The sequence below is a fragment of the Salmo salar genome, chromosome 18 (assembly GCF_965601325.2).
Source record: "Salmo salar chromosome 18, fSalSal1, whole genome shotgun sequence".
NCBI classification, from domain to species: Eukaryota; Metazoa; Chordata; class Actinopteri; order Salmoniformes; family Salmonidae; genus Salmo; species Salmo salar.
In genome coordinates this window covers 3,733,053-3,746,672 of record NC_138308.1, presented here as the reverse complement: position 1 = coordinate 3,746,672, position 13,620 = coordinate 3,733,053, and the positions used below count along the sequence as shown (strand labels likewise).

At 39.5% G+C, this 13,620-nt stretch overlaps 1 protein-coding gene across 2 annotated transcripts in view; it reads right to left on the bottom strand.

The window, feature by feature from the left end:
* Positions 1-11,097, bottom strand: part of wdr11 (WD repeat domain 11) — a 236,000-nt gene extending 224,903 nt beyond the window's left edge. For both annotated transcript variants that reach the window (XM_014154429.3, XM_014154430.3), the window contains exon 1: positions 10,874-11,097. In XM_014154429.3, coding sequence (XP_014009904.1) covers positions 10,874-10,959 — 86 coding nt within the window. In that variant the 5' untranslated portion in view covers positions 10,960-11,097. The remainder of the gene's footprint in view (positions 1-10,873) is intronic.
* Between the last annotated feature and the right edge of the window lie 2,523 nt (positions 11,098-13,620).

The following is a 13,620-nucleotide window of genomic DNA, read 5'->3' as shown; positions in this document are numbered from 1 at the left end:
GCATGAAACCAAGGCTTTTACGGTTACAGAAGTCAACAAATGAGAGCGCCTGGGGAATGGAAGTGGAGCTAGGCACTACAGTTCCTAGATTAACCTCTACATCACCAGAGGGACAGAGGAGGAGTAGGTTAAGGGTACGGCTAAAGGCTATAAGAACTGGTTGTCTAGTACGTAGGGAACTGAGAGTAAAAGGAGCAGGTTTCTGGGCACGGTAGAATAGATTCAAGGCATAATGTACAGGCAAAGGTATGGTAGGATGTGAATACAGTGGAGGTAAATCTATGCATTGAGTGACGATGAGAGATATTGTCTCTAGAAACATAATTTAAATCAGGTGAGGTCACCGTATGTGTGGGAGGTAGAACTGAAGGGTTAGCTAAGGCGTATTGAGCAGGGCTAGAGGCTCTACAGTGAAATAAGGATATAATCACTAACCAAAACAGCAATGGACAAGGCATATTGACATTGTGGAGAGGCATGCGTAGCCGAGTTATCATAGGGGTCCAGTGAGTAGCTCGGTGGGCTGGAGACACGGCGATTCAGACGGCTAGTGGGCCGGGGCTAGCAAGCTAGCAGAAGGGCCTTAGAGGGACGTGCGCGATGGAAGAAGTCTGTTGTAGCCCCCTTGTGCTGTTACGTCGGCAGACCAGTCCTATTAATTCAGCCACTTAGTTAGATTAACTAGCATGTTCAATTTAGGGGTTAACGCAAAATGCTGTCTTTTTCACACAGGAAAAAAATATAAAAACGCATTAGAAATACAGTATCTTTCTATGTTTTGTAAATGCAGATGTAAAACGCTTCTTATTGAAATTTCTACTCAGCATTAGACTCATTTTGTGCTTCAGTTGCGCACTTCTCCACTCAGATGAGAATTAAAAAAAATACATTCTATCAGCAGACAGAGCTCTGACTGATGTGCAGCTACTTTTCTCCGGTGTAACCAGCCAACTTTTCTCCAACAGGAAATGTAGTCTGGCTACATTCTTTCTATGATAAGCATTAGAAATATGATGGCCATGCATCGTTTTTGCAATAAAGACCATGCTTTTTCATTGTAAGCTCATTTACTTGTGCGGCTGCCAGTAAAATAGCATTGCACTTTGTCATTGATGAAAATGAAGGTATTTTCTGCTGAATGTGTTGTACTAATGTATTTTCTGTGAAGGAAAACTATAGTTGCACGTCCCTGATCACTATATTGAAGCAAAAAAAAATGTACAAAAAAAAAATACAAAAAAAAAAAACTTTCATTACAAAACACGATCCCTGTCAATACACAGCTGGACTCACCTGCAAACCGCTTTCTCCTGTTGTGCGATTTACAGACACAACTGACTGGCTAAACTGTTCTAGGGAACTTTTGTAAGCTTTAGAATTTAAATGTGACAGGTGAAATGAAGAACACAAATCAGTTTTATCTCCTAAAGTACAGCAGAAGTTGACTGCAGATATTTACTTAAGTAACTACAAATACTAAAATGTATTGAAAAAGTTAAGAAATAGTTGGCACGGAATTGAAAAATTCATCCTGTTGCCATTTCCAAATACCCCGGTATATACGGTATACCACCCAAGCCTAGCGTGTTCAGCAGGACAGATAGAAATATGCCATTGTTATGTAGAACAAACATGCCTCTGACAATAAACCATAGTTATCTCCAAGCGTCCTATAGTAAGAAGTTGAGTATGGAATTTTTTTATACAGTGTGTAATTTCGAGTATACTTAAAATGCCCGGATATCATACTCATTTCGGATTTTCACGTAGTAGAATTCGCTGCATAATATTGAGCAAGAGAACCGTCTCTTTACACCCACGTGTTTGACAACAGCTGATAAATGAGAATAGGGGACATTCGATGATGCCTACTCAGAATGGATTTTACATACACTACATGACCAACAGTATGTGGACACCTGCTCATCGAACAGCTCATTCCAAAATCATGGGCATTAATATGGAATTAGTCCCCCTTTCCTACTATAACAGCCTCCACTATTCTAGGAAGGCTTTCCACTAGATGTTGGAACATTTCTGCGGAGACTTGCTTGCATTCAGCCACAAGAGCTTTAGTCAGGTTGGGCACTGATGTTAGGCGATTAGGCCTGGCTCGCAGTCGGCTTTCTAATTCATCCCAAAGGCGTATGATGGGGTTGAGGTCAGGGCTCTGTGCAGGCCAGTCAAGTTCTTCCACACCGATCTCAACAAACCATTTCTGTATGGACCTCGCTTCAAGCATTGTCATGCTGAAACAGGAAAGGGCCTACCCCAAACTGTTGCCACAAAGTTGGAAGCACAGAATCATCTGGAATGTCATTGTTTACTGAAGCATTGACTGGAGCTAAGGGGCCTAGCCCGAAAAATGAAAAACAGCCCCAGACCATTATTACTTCACCACCAAACTTTACAGTTGGCACTATGCATTGGGGAAGGTAGCATTCTCCTGGCATCTGCCAAACCCAGATTTGTCCATGGGACCAACAGATGGTGAAGCATGATTCATCACTCCAGAGAACGCTTTTCCATTGCTCCAGAGTCCAATGGTAGCAAACTTTACACCACTCCAAGCGACACTTGGCATTGCAAAGCATTAGGCTTGTGTTTGTTCATTTGCGTTGTTTGTGACTTATTTTAACATAATGTTGACGCTAGATTGCAAACGTGCAATCTTTGGGGAATAAAATCGATGACCTACGCGGAAGATTAAAGTACCAACGGGACATTCAAAACTGTAAAATCTTATGCTTCATGGAGTCGTGGCTGAACGACAACACTATCAACATACAGCTGGCTGGTTATACGCTGTACTGGCAGGATAGAACAGCGGCGTCTGGTAATACAAAGGGTGGCGGACTATGAGAGGCTGGCACTAAGACATCATTGAATGAGCTGTATTCCACCAAATAAGCAAACAAGAAAATGCTCACCCAGAGGTGGAGCTTCTAGTAGCCGGGGACTTTCATGCAGGGAAACTTAAATCTGCTTTACCAAATTGCTATCAGCATGTTAAATATGCAACCAGAGAGGAAAAAATACAAATCTGGACCACTTTTACTTAACACAGAGAAGCATACAAAGCTCTCCCTCCATTTGGCTAATCTGACCATAATTATATCCTCCTGACTAGAGGTCAACCGATTATGATTTTTTTTTTCAACGCCGATACCGATTATTGGAGGGCCCCAAAAAACCCACGCCGCTGTCGATTAATCAGCTGATTTTTTAAATTTCTTTTTAATAATGACAATTACCACAATACTGAATGAACACTTATTTTAACTTAATATAATACATCAATAAAATCTATTTAGCCTCATAAATAATGAAACATGTTCAATTTGGTTTAAATAATGCAAAAACAAAGTGTTGGAGAAGAAAGTAAAAGTGCAATACGTGCCATGTAAAAAAAAAACGAACATTTAAGTTCCTTGATCAGAACATGAGAACATATGAAAGCTGGTGGTTCCTTTTAACATGAGTCTTCAATATTCCCAGGTAAGAAGTTTTAGGTTGTAGTTATTATAGGACTATTTCCCTCTATACGATTTGTATTTCATATACCTTTGACTATTGGATGTTCTTATAGGCACTTTAGTATTGCCAGTGTAACAGTATAGCTTCCGTCCCTCTCCTCGCTCCTACCTGGGCTCAAACCAGGAACACAACGACAACAGCCACCCTCGAAGCAGTGATACCCATGCAGAGCAAGGGGAACAACTACTCCAAGTCTCAGAGCGAGTGACGTTTGAAACGCTATTAGCGCCCACCCCGCTAACTAGCTAGCCATTTCACATTGGGAGTTGATAGGCTTGAAGTCATAAACAACACAGTGCTTGAAGCATTGCGAAGAGCTGCTGGCAAACGCACGAAAGTGCTGTTTGAATGAATGCTTACGAGCCTGCTGCTGCCTACCACCGCTCAGTCAGACTGCTCTATCAAATCATAGACTTAATTATAACATAACACAGAAATACGAGCCTTTGGTCATTAAAATGGTCGAATCCGGAAACTATCATTTCGAAAACAAAACGTTTATTCTTTCAGTGAAATACGGAACCGTTCCGTATTTTATCTAAAGGATGGCATCTCTAAGTCTAAATATTGCTGTTACATAGTACAACCTTCAATGTTGTCATAATTATGTACAATTCTGGCAAATTAATTACGGCCTTTGTTCGGAATAAATGGACTTCACACAGTTCGCAATGAGCCAGGTGGCCCAAACTGCTGCATATGCCCTGACTGCTTGAACGGAACGCAAGAAAAGTGACACAATTTCCCTAGAAATAAGAAATTCATGTTAGCTGGCAATATTAACTAAATATGCAGGTTTAAAAATATATACTTGTGTATTGATTTTAAGAAAGGTGTTGATGTTTAGGTACACATTGGTGCAACGACAGTGCTTTATTCGCAAATGCGCTTGTTAAATCGTCACCCGTTTGTCGAAGTAGGCTGTGATTCAATGAGAAATTAACAGGTGCTGCATCGAATATATGCAACACAGGACACGCTAGATAAACTAGCAATATCATCAACCATGTGTAGTGAACTAGTGATTGTTAAGAGTGATTGTTTTTTTATAAGATAAGTTTAATGCTAGCTAGCAACTTACCTTGGCTTCTTGCTGCCCTCGCGTAACAGGTAGTCAGCCTGCCACACAGGCTCCTCGTGGAGTGCAATATAAGGCAAGTGGTTAGAGCGTTGAACTAGTAACCGGAAGGTTGCAAAAACGGATCCCCAAGCTGACTTACCGTGGCAACGTAAAGCAGGTGGTTAGAGCGTTGGGCTAGTTAACGTAAGGTTGCATCCCTAAGCTGACAACGTAAAAATCTGTCGTTCTGCCCCTGAACAAGGCAGTTAACCCACCGTTCCTAGGCCGTCATTGAAAATAAGAATGTGTTCTTTAACCTCTTGACGCACGCCCAGGATAGGGGGCGCTACAGCGATTTTTGAAAAAAATACGTATCCATTTTAAAATGCCTCCTACTCAAACTCAGAAGCTAGGATATGCATAGAATTAATAGATGTGGATAGAAAACACCCTAAAGTTTCTAAAACTGTTTGAATGGTGTCTGTGAGTATAACAGAACTCATATGGCAGTCAAAACCCCGAGACAGTTTCTAACAGGATGTGGAAATCTGATTTGCGGACTCAACTTCAGCACTTTGCCTATAAATCACACCGTGAGTTAGGATTCATTGAGCACTTCCTATGGCTTCCACTAGATGTCCCCAGTCTTTACAAAGTGGTTTGAGTCTTCTACTGTGAAAACTGACCGAATGAGAGGCTGTTGATCTTGGTCACATGGGGAGGCCCATCAGCATTATGACGCGGGCCCCCCTGGCTACCCTCCCCTTTCGAAACGTTTTGAAAGACAATGCAACCGTCCCCATGGAATATTATTGAAGCTCTGGTTGAAAAAGGCCCTAAAGATTTATTTACATTTACATTTAAGTCATTTAGCAGACGCTCTTATCCAGAGCGACGTACAAAATGGTGCATTCACCTTATGATATCCAGTGGAACAACCACTTTACAATAGTGCATCTAAATATTTTAAGGGGGGGGGGGGGGGTTAGAAGGATTACTTTATCCTATCCTAGGTATTCCTTAATAAAGAGGTGGGGTTTCAGGTGTCTCCGGAAGGTGGTGATTGACTCCGCTGTCTTGGCGTCGTGAGGGAGCTTGTTCCACCATTGGGGTGCCAGAGCAGCGAACAGTTTTGACTGGGCTGAGCGGGAACTGTGCTTCCTCAGAGGTAGGGGGGCCAGCAGGCCAGAGGTGGATGAATGAATTTATGTTATACAATGTTTGACATGTTTGAACGAACTTAAATATTTTTTGGCGGGGGCTTTCGTGAGGAGAAGTCCCGCGCACGACGGAACATTTTGAGGTGCCTTCGGAACGCGCTGACAAGAAGAAGCTAATGGGACATAAATTATGAACTTTTTCGAACAAAACTACATTTGTTGGGGACCTGGGAACTCCTGGAAGTGCCTTCTGATGAAGATAATCAAAGGTAAGGGAATATTTACAATAGTATACAAGAGTAGATTTGATATTCGATTGTTCCAAGATGGCGCTGACCTGTATTGCTAGCCTATTTTTCTGAGTATAGCATCCCCTTTTATTGCAAAGTGTGATTTCCCAGTAAAGTTATTTTTAAATCTGGCAATGCAGGTGCTTTCACGAGATGTTCATCTATAACTCTTTGAATGACAATATTACATTTTAAAAATGTTTTCGAATAGTAATTTAGTCAATTGTAGCGCTGATTCACCGGATGCATTTGAGGGAAAATAGTTTCTCAACGTCACGCACCGATGTAAAATGCTGTTTTTATATATAAATATGAACTTTATCGAACAAAAGAATGCATTTATTGTGTAACATGATGTCCTAGGAGTGTCATCTGATGAAGATTGTCAAAGGTTAGTGCTGCATTTAGCTGTTTTTTGGTTATTTGTGATGCATGTGGTTGGTCGGAAAATGGCTACGTGAATACTTTCACGATATACTCCTATAACATAATCTAATGTTTTGCTTTTGCTGTAAAGCCTTTTTGAAATCGGACAACGTGGTTCGATTCAGGAGAGGTGTATCTATAAAACGATATACAATAGTTCTATATTTGAAAAAAAAAAAAATGAAATGTTTCTATTGTTCGGTTATGAATATGGCAAAATGATTTTACGCTGGATGTTGATCCCGCATACGGGACGAGCGTTCCAAGAGGTTTTAACTGACTTGCCTAGTTAAATATAGTTTTTAAAAAATTTAAAAAATTAAATCGCCAAATCGGTGCCCAAAAATACCGATTACCGATTGTGACGAAAACTTCAAATCGGCCCTAATTAATCGGCCATTCCCATTAATCGGTCGACCTCTAGTCCACACACACCAACACAGTCGTGAAGAAGGCACGACATTGTCTCTTCCCCCTCAGGAGGCTGAAAAGTTTTGGTATGGGCCCTTAGATCCTCAAAAAGTTCTACAGCTGCACTGGTTGCACCACTAGCCTGCTTGCTGCCTACCACCGCTCAGTCAGACTGCGCTATCAAATCATAGACTTAATTATAATAACACACAGAAATACGAGCCTTAGGTCATTAATATGGTCAAATCCGGAAGCTATCATTTCGAAAACAACACGTTTATTCTTTCAGTGAAATACGGAACCGTTCCATATTTTATCTAACGGGTGGCATCCATCAGTCTAAATATTCCTGTTACATTGCACAACCTTCAATGTTATGTCATAACTATGTACAATTCTGGCAAATTAGTTCGCAACGAGCCAAGCGGGCCAAACTGTTGCATATACCCTGACTCTGCGTGCAATGAACGCAAGAGAAGTAACACAATTTGCCTAGTTAACATTGCCTGCAAACATGAATTTATTTTAACCTGTTAGGGCTAGGGGGCAGTATTTACACGGCCGGATAAAAAAACGTACCCGATTTAATCTGGTTATTACTACTGCCCAGAAACTAGAATATGCATATAATTATGGGCTTTGGATAGAAAACACCCTAAAGTTTCTAAAACAGTTTGAATGGTGTCTGCGAGTATAACAGAACTCATATGGCAGGCAAAAACCTGAGAAGATTCCTTACAGGAAGTGACCTGTCTGACAAGTTCTTGTTCTTCTTGGCTCTCTTTAATGAAAACTGAGGATCTTTGCTGTAACGTGACACTTCCTACGGCTCCCATAGGCTCTCAGAAGGCGGGAAAAAGCTGAATGATGTAATTCCAGCCACTGGCTGAAAAACATTAACGCTTTTGGTAAGTGCTCTATCAGAGGACAATGGGACGTAGGCGCGTGCACGAGTCGACCCCATGTTTTTATTTTCTCTCTCTTTGAACCTAAACACGCTTTCCCGGTCAGAATATTATCGCTTTTTTACGAGAAAAATGGCATAAAAATTGATTTTAAACCGCGGTTGACATGCTTCGAAGTACGGTAATGGAATATTTAGACATTTTTGACACGAAATGCGTCGTGCGCGTCACCCTTATTTACCATTCGGATAGTGTCTTGAACACACGAACAAAACAGAGGATATTTGAACATAACTATGGATTATTTTGAACCAAACCAACATTTGTTATTGCAGTAGAAGTCCTGGGAGTGCATTCTGACGAACAGCAAAGGTAATAACATTTTTCTTATAGTAAATCTGACTTTGGTGAGTGCTAAACTTGGTGGGTGTCTAAATAGCTAGCCCTGTGATGCCGGGCTATCTACTTAGAATATTGCAAAATGTGCTTTCACCGAAAAGCTATTTTAAAATCGGACATAGCGAGTGCATAGAGGAGTTCTGTATCTATAATTCTTAAAATAATTGTTGTGTTTTGTGAACGTTTATCGTGAGTAATTTAGTAAATTCACCGGAAGTTTGCGGGGGGGTATGCTAGTTCTGAACGTCACATGCTAATGTAAAAAGCTGGTTTTTGATATAAATATGAACTTGATTGAACAAAACATGCATGTATTGTGTAACATAATGTCCTAGGATTGTCATCTGATGAAGATCATCAAAGGTTAGTGCTGCATTTAGCTGTCTTCTGGGTTTATGTGACATTATATGCTAGCTTGAAAAATGGGTGTCTGATTATTTCTGGCTGGGTACTCTGCTGACATAATCTAATGTTTTGCTTTCGTTGTAAAGCCTTTTTGAAATCGGACAGTGTGGTTAGATTAACGAGAGTCTTGTCTTTAAAATGGTGTAAAATAGTCATATGTTTGAGAAATTGAAGTAATAGCATTTCTAAGGTATTTGAATAACGCGCCACGGGATTCCACTGGCTGTTACGTCCCACTGGCCCTAGAGAAGTTAACTAAATATGCAGGTTTAAAAAATATATATACTTCTGTGTATTGATTTTAAGAAAGGCATTGATGTTTATGGTTAGGTACATTCGTGCAACGATTGTGCTTTTTTCGCAAATGCGCTTTTGTTAAATAATCCCCCGTTTGGCTTAGTTGGCTGTCTTTGTTAGGAAGAAATGGTCTTCACACAGTTCGCAACGAGCCAGGCAGCCGAAACTGCTGCATTTACCCTGACTCCGTTGCACAAAACGCAAGAGAAGTGACACAATTTTTCCCTAGTTAAAAGAAATTCATGTTAGCAGGCAATATTAACTAAATATGCAGGTTTAAAAATATATAATTGTGTATAGATTTTAAGAAAGGCGTTGATGTTTATGGTTAGGTACATTCGTGCAACGACAGTGCTTTTTTCACAAATGCGCTTGTTAAATCACCCGTTTGGCTTAGTAGGCTGTGATTCAATGATAAATTAACAGGCACCACATCGATTATATGCAACACAGGACAAGCTAGATAGACTAGTAAAATCATCAACCATGTGTAGTTAACTAGTGATTATGTTAAGATTGTTTAATGCTAGCTAGCACCTTACCGTGGCTCCTTGCTGCACTCACATAACAGTTAGTCAGCATGCCACGCAGTCTCCTCGTGGAGTGCAATGTAATCGGCCATAATCGGTGTCCAAAAATGCTGATTACCGATTGTTATGAAAACTTGAAATCGGCCATTCCGATTAATCGGTCAACCTCTAGTAGTGAGTATGGCCCAGTACATCACTGGGGCCAATCCAGGACCTCTATAACAGGCAGCGTCAGAGGAAGGCCCTAAAAACTGCCAAAGACTCCAACCACCCAAGTCATAGACTCTGAAATCGCATGGCAAGCAGTACTGATGTACCAAGCATGAAAATAAATAAATGGCCCTGACCAGCTTCTCCCCCAAGCCATAAGAATAATTAACCATTAGCTACCCAGACTATCTGCATTTACAATTTTTACTCATCACATACGCCGTCGCTACAGTTCATCTATCCTGTTGCCTAGTCATTTTATCCCTACCTGTATACATCTTCTTAAATTACCTCGTAACGCTAAACATGAACTCGGTAGTGGTACCTTGTGTATGTAGCCAACATAATTCTCATTGTATATTTATCCTTGTGTTATTATTTTTCTATTATTTCCTCTCTGCATTGTTGGGAAGGAACCATAAGTAAGCGTTTCACTCTTAGACTACTTTACACCTGTTGTTTACGAAACATGTGAGAAATACAATTTCATATGGGATTGAGGGATGAAAGAGACTGATAACACAGAGAATGCTGCTATTGCTGCACTATCACACATTTTCCAACTCTAGGGACATAGACCATCAAGAAAATCACTATGGCCCAAATGTGGGGGTCTAGCCCATTATCTAATCTTACAAGCACACTTTATTTGCTTTGTTAAACTATAGCTAACTACTAGCAATTTGTCATCCATCAGTCACATACATTTATCCTCAACCAATGACACTAAACAGTGGTATCGTTATTGGTTGTCAGCTTTAACACAAAAACACAACAGCAATGTCAAATCACTAACTAGCTAACGTTAACGTTACGTTAGACAATTTGCTAATTAGCGAGCAAGCTAACGTTAGCTTCGTCCCACAACTGGCCATTTATGTTAGCTAACATTTATATTAACAATTTAAAAACTTTACTTTTAATGTCTACAGATGGCAAGGTAAAGTCAACATGGTTACTCCTAACTAACATAAATGGCTAAGCAAATTGCGGGACGAAGCTATTTTACGTTAGCTAAGCTAGCTTGCTGAAACTTGTAGCAGAACACCACTTGTCAACTGTGAAGCGAAGCATTCAAATTCTTGATTTTATCCAAAGACTAAACAATATAATATTGTAATCTAATACATATCTGCTCATCTTCATTTTCTGTAGAATAAACCATCTCAACTGAGTGAGTTAACGTAAATATCTAACATACATTTTAGCTAGCTAGGCCAATGCGCAGGGCTCCAGAACTCACCAGTCAACAGCAGTTTTGTTCTGCAAATTGAGCGTGCCAGTCAATGTCCGCGCCGCGAGTTTAATATTGACAGAGTAAGGAATCATTGTTACTATGAATTGTATTAACTAGCTACATCCAAATAAATGGACAAAATCTCGCAGAGAACATGTATTTTGGTTTGTTGACAGGGGCAAAAAATAATCAGGAAGTGTCAATTCCAGGATGCGTTATAATATAACCATGAAGTCGGCAATAATAACGAAGTACTTCCGGTTAAAAGTCCTGTTCTGTGTACTTTGTAAATAAAAAATTAGAACGAAAATAATAGAAATGTGCACAAGTATCAATAGATTTTATACTAGTTATGAATAAAAACATAATTTAAAGTATTTCTATAAGATTTTGTCTTTATCTTCTTTTCTTTCAAGCCTAAATGGTCAACAATGTTTTTTGTGTGTACACCTATCACTTATTGCACCATACAATACTATCTGTACGTTGTGCAGTAAAAGGGGGTCAGTTTACACCCCCTTCAGTGTTGCTGCTCATTTGCCAGCCCTTATAGAGTGGCCCATCAACTTAAACCCAATAGTTTTTTCATACTGGACATACATATTGCATCGTACAAAATGATCTGTACGTTGTGTCGCTGTGAAAGAACAGTCCATTCTACTCAGGAGCATTTTAACTTTCCAAATCCACAGTTTCCAAATCCACATCAGTGTTGCTTCTAATTTTACAACCATATTTCATATCGGACATACATATTACACCATACAACATTTTCTGGTCATTGTGTTGCAGGAAAAGGGGGGGGGGGGGTCCCTTTAACACAGGAGCAGCTGTAGTTTCCAAATCCGCGACCCCCAAGGTCGTCATTGCTGTTATTGTGGCCCTTTAAGAGTGGAAATCAGCTTACATCCAGCTATTTGCATGTTAGATAGTTAATTTAATTAACACAAATACATGTGCCACAGTGGAACACTTTGGCAGATTACAATAAAACTGAATTGCAGTGCAGTTTACATAAGATATATACAAATATGCTTGACTTGGAGGTAGCCTACCCACACTGTATCTGCAAGCTGTTTTGCTACACCCGCAGTAGCATCTGCTAAATATTTATATGCAACCAATAACATTTTATTTTATTTTATTTGGCTAGAGTGCACATGCCAAGACCAGAGTGGGCACATTTGCTATATAACTCAAGGACCACCAATTGAGCAGTGACACTCCTCTGGTTGTAAACTCTGTGGATTTGGAAACTAGAAGTGCTCCTGATTTGAATGGATCCCCCTTTAGATGTGACACAATGTACAGATAATTTTGTAAGGTGCAATATGTATGTCCGATATGAAAAAGAACTACTGGATTTAAGTTGAAGGGCCATTTTATAAGGGCCGCCAAATGATCAGCGACGTTTCTCTGGATGTAAATTCTGTAGATATAGAGACTAGAAGTGCTCCCTTTTATTTCGTCCTGCATAATTCTAAACTCTTATTTTATTTCAATCAGTTACATCTTGTAGACAGGAAGTGATATTTATTCGCTCTGGCCAACAGTATCTTGTATGCTAACGTTAGCTTTTTGGTTCGAGCTGGTTGCAAGCCCAGTGAATATTGGGCCTTTTTAGCTAGCTGCTCGCTGTTATTAATTATGTAAAAACAATCAATAATATCAATTATGTAAGCACATGGAAATACCTTTTAGGGAAGTATTGATCTATTTATTTCATGACTTAAATGTCTGGCTGTGAGTGACGGACTGTGAAACTCAATCTCCCATGATTCCGTAGTACCAGAACTGGCATTTTATCATTTGTACTGGAACTGACCGTTGTGTTCGTTCTTATTATACCTGTGGTTGTGTTGAATACCGCACTCAACTTAAAATAAGCAACTACTCTGCATATAATACATAACATATAATAAACAGATTAAACTATTTTGCCTTTTAATAAGATCTTTGATGGCATAGCTAGTTTATTTATGGCCTGTATGTGTCCCATATAAATATGATTCCATAGCTGTGCTGGTGTCTGCACATTTTAAACTGTAAACTGTCATTCTAATTTTGCTGTCTGTATACCAATTGTGTAAATGTGAATATACCAATCTAGTTCAGAAATAATAATACCAGCGTTGTTTGCACCTGAAATGTTAATGAATTCAAGCAGGTAAATAACAAAAACATTTGAGTGTTAACTGTGGAGGCTTTGTCTTTTGATTTTCCACAATAACCCACGATAATGAAAATTAACCATCCACAATGTTTACCAATTTATGTGTGAAACTACTATATATTATTTGATTGTGTCTCACAGTATATGATCATACATTTTGGTACTTGTTTTTCTATGTTATTAACATACAATAATGTTTATGTTCTACCAAATAGAGAAATGAGCTTGAGCAAACAGCGGGATGTGGCACTGGTGGCATTTGAGGAGGCACTTCCATCTACATTATAATTTCAAAATGTAGATGGAAGTGATATTTCTTCCCATTTCCCCAGTATATTTTTTAGGGCAGTTGAATTGTGGGTACATACCACAATGTTTGTTATGTTGTAATTTTAATCACAGACAGATTCCCATTGTATGTTTGATTTTAATAAATACTTTAGGATCAGAAGGAGCGAACTGCAAAGCGACAGTAACCTGCTCCTGACACTAGCCTTGCCCCTAAAACAGGGATTCCCCCACAGAAGTTTCACATTTTTGTTTTAACCCTATACTGCCACACCTGATTGAATTAGTCAAA